Genomic DNA, 4094 nt, shown 5'->3' on the forward strand with positions numbered 1-4094 from the left:
GACTTTGACTAGACCATTCCAACACATGAATATGCTTTGTTGTAAACTATCATGCAAGTTTTAGATGAATCTCTGCTCCAACACAGAGAACGTTCCACATGTCTGCTGAACTATTTAGACTTTTATGTGTAAAATAAAACTGAAACTTTTACTTCACAGTAAAAATATGCACCAGTTTGTGTTTGTTTATCACATAAAACCAGATAAAGACCCTGTGTGGCTCCAGAGGGATGAATAATTTAGCAAACAGAATAAAAACTAAAGTCAGGCTGAGCAGGACGGTCCGTGCTGACCTCCTCTGCTGCTGTGCTTTTTATTTTTATGTTTTTGCTTCCTGCTCTGCTGCAGTGACCCAGTTTTCACCCTCAGGGATCAATAAACATCATCTCCTCTCTTTATCGGCGCCGCCTGACAAGCGCCACAGAGATGTGCAGGAATCCGTCCTGATGACAGCCGGACAGAAAACAGGAAGATTCCTCCTGGAGTTTATCTGATCTCAGACAGGAAGCATTTAATGATGCAACAGAAGCTCAGAATCACTCTGTGAAGGAGGAATTAATAAGATTTTATTTATTTTCGACTATTTTTAATGTTTGCTGAAGCCACTGTTGAAGTTTATATGATGCACGAGATTTTAAACTGCAGAAAAGTTTCAGACGTTTTTGTCTGAAAAACAGCAATGACCTCAGAGAAGCAACTGCTGCTGCACATCAATCTGGGAAGGATTATGAAGATATTTTCAATCTTTGTAAAGTTAAAATGAAATGAAGGGGAAACCTGCAGCATTCACAGAAAAAGTTAAAAACTAGTAATTGGATGAGATTAAAGTTATTTAATCCAGTTAATTTCAGGGTCTGACATTATAATCCTTTGATCACATTAATGGTTTCTGAACCATTAAAAAGGTTCAAAAAGCCTTTTTAATGCGAAATTATTGAATAAATAATCCCAAAATATGTCAACACACGATGATCAACATTCCTAATTTTGATATTTTTCATGAAGTTGTTTTTATAAAATAACTATTTTATTCTGCAAATATTACAACTGCAGTCTTGTTTATTCTCCACCTGAATTCAAAGTCCAAATAAACAGAAGCTTTAAATCACACCTGCCAAACAAGATGGCCGCTCTGGGCGCAGTGACATCACTGTGAACTTTGGAAACCCAAAGAGTTCAGATTTTCAAAAAAATTAAAGGGGCATTGCCAGCAAATGTTAAATCAATGGTTAGGAGTTTTTATCGGCATGTAAACATCCAGACGAGAAGCTGGACATTCCTCTGACGGGTTTCCAGAACCAACAGCAGCAAAGTGAAGAAGAAGAAACCGGAGGACTAACGAGACAGAGAGGACGCTGAGCGGAGGAGACAGGATGTCCGTCCGCGCTCCGTCTCCGTCTCCTAAACAGAACCAACAGGCAGCTGACAGGCAGAGCCACGGGTCAGAGGTTCTGCTCATTAACAACCGGGTCTGCCGCTTCGACTGGTTCTGATCACACAAATACACAAACAGATGAGCTGCAGTCAGAGGTAGAGGTTCGGTTTGAAAAACGGAGAGATGATGAAAGGATGAAAAGATGCTGGGGGCAAAAAGAAGAAAGAGAAGATGGAAATATGGAGCGAAGAATGAATGAGGAGCTCTAGAAATCACAGAGGAAAACAGAGAAATTTAATATCAAAGCTCCGTGTTCAGAATAATAAAGAGACCTGCTGTAAAAAAACACGGATAGAATGACTGAACAACCGTGATGATAAAAAAAGATGGAGACCAACAGAAACAAACATGAGGTCTATTAAAATTCTGCAAACAAAGAGACGACAAGAAACATGGAAAACAGGAAGGATCAGAGAGAAAACGAGGATTTAAACAATGTCAGGAAGAAATTATTACACAAGAGATGCGATTATTAAAAACAGACAAATCCACATTGTCTTCTCAACATCAGCACCATAGAGACAACCTATTGATCATTTTTCTGATTAACTGATTTTGGTTAGCAAAAGATGCTTAATAAGAGATTTATTTTAACAGAATTTGAATCAGCTGCCACTTGGAGTTCTGGATATAACAGATTTACAAACATTTATTTTATCATAAAAGTGGAATGTTTATCTTTTTTGACCAGTTTCTGGCTTTTCTTTGGACTTTGGTAACTTTTAATTTCCCTTCTGGTAAACCATTAAAAGCCCAACAGGTGGAGGACAAAATTAAATATTTCAGGCCAAGCAAACAATCTCTAGCAAATAATCAGGATCTACAAGGTAAATATTGACCAAACAGTGAAAAAATAATTTTACAAAACTGAAAGAAGACCAGAGTTTTCAGCTAATAGTTATCTTCAGTTATCGTTGGTATATGTATTAAATAAAACACACCAGACTGACCTTTGCCCTCATTCTAATCGCTTTCATAAACGCTCTACTAAATATCCTCGACGGGCTTTTAAAACGAGCCTCAACAACCTTTTATCAAACACAAACAGCATCCAGGATCTTCCTGACTCATGTATTGGTTGACAGAATGTAGCTAGCATGATATGGTCACATGGCTTCTGAAGCTCTCCTATGATTGGCTGATCGGTCCACCCTGACGACTCCTTCCCAGGAAACTTCACTAACTACAGCTAAAAAAATAAATACATGACGGATGGATTCAAGTTAAAGAAACACTTAAAGTTATGAAGAACAGAGAAAAGATGCTGATAGAGGATATAACATGAATTAATAAATTAAAAGAAAAAAGAGCATAAAATACATGAATGAACGGTAAAAATAGACTAATTTAGAGATGTTTCCATATGAAAAGGTGAGAAGGAATGATGGAGTGATGATAGATGGGAGGCTGGATGACCTGGAACAAAATAAAAAGGAAAATCGAGACTTGCTAATTAAGACTGATGAATAAAGTAAAGAAGAAAGAAAGGAAGGAGGGAAGATGGAGGGATGACGGCGGAAGAATGTGGAGGAGGATGGAGGGAATTCCCTGTTGCTTGAAGCAACAGCCAATCAGCTCTGCAGACTTCCAGCACATAAACTGTTACATAATGTTACAGAAGGGGGTTCACCCTCATTTTAACGCTAAAAACACACAAAATATCGCGAGAATTGTTCAAATGCCACCATAAAACAGCATCCGACTGAGAATTTAATTTGAAAAATCTTAAAAAAGAAACATTATAAACTGAACATATCAGCAAATATATCTACAGAAATGTTGACAAGTAACACATCACGACTTTGATTGGATAAAATAAACACATTAGAAACTATATTTATGAAGAATTGGAGCGTTTTACGGATAATGAAGAAAATGAGATTCAGTGTTTACCTCGCAGCACTTCGGGTTTCAGTAAATAAACAGAGTTTCATCCAATTCAGGCGCATTAAAGTGTAATTATTACGGAAAAAGAGACACAAACAAGAAAAAGTAACAAATACATGAACATGTTGTCTTCTTACCTGGGTGGCTTTATGGAACTGCTTTTTCAACCCCGCGACAGACATCCTCTCTTCGGCTTCACAGGCAGAAATAAACAGCGGAAATAAAGATTTCAGGCTATTTCCGGCGGACTGGACGGTTTAATTCGCGCTAAGAGGAGAACGTGTTAGTAAATCCTTCAGGTAGCGGCGGATACAGTCCGATTTTCCCGAGGAAACTGGAGGAAAGAGGAGCAAGCGAGGATGATGATGGTCAGACCAAACCCAGCTGGATCTATTTTCAGGCGGACACAGATCGTCTAATAACAAGATGAGTCACCTTGATTGGAAATATGGGGCAGTTTTTGAAACGAGCTGGAAAATGAAAAACGTCAGTCATTATGAGTGGAATAACTTTGAACAAATTAATTAAATCTGATATTTTGCCAAATGTACACACTGTTCATTTTTATATGTTAATTTATATTACTCATTTAATTTAAGATTGTTTGAAATAAATTCTTTAAAATGGGACCTTTAAAATTAAATATAACCTCAGGTATATTTTTCAAAAATAATAATAATAGATTATTATTATTATTATTATTATATGATAAAGTATTATATTTTAAAAACAATTTTTCATTTTTTCACTCAAACTGTAATCTGAAAAACTG

The 4094-nt window shown here is 36.8% G+C and overlaps 1 protein-coding gene across 1 annotated transcript in view; it reads right to left on the reverse strand.

Moving 5' to 3' along the window:
• Positions 1 to 3722, reverse strand: part of LOC103129331 (endophilin-A1) — a 26274-nt gene extending 22552 nt beyond the window's left edge. Inside the window, exon 1 of the mRNA XM_007540384.2 lies at positions 3460 to 3722. Coding sequence (XP_007540446.1) covers positions 3460 to 3504 — 45 coding nt within the window. The 5' untranslated portion in view covers positions 3505 to 3722. The remainder of the gene's footprint in view (positions 1 to 3459) is intronic.
• Positions 3723 to 4094: the final 372 nt, after the last annotated feature.

The sequence above is a fragment of the Poecilia formosa genome, unplaced genomic scaffold (assembly GCF_000485575.1).
Source record: "Poecilia formosa unplaced genomic scaffold, Poecilia_formosa-5.1.2 Scaffold537, whole genome shotgun sequence".
Taxonomy (NCBI): domain Eukaryota; kingdom Metazoa; phylum Chordata; class Actinopteri; order Cyprinodontiformes; family Poeciliidae; genus Poecilia; species Poecilia formosa.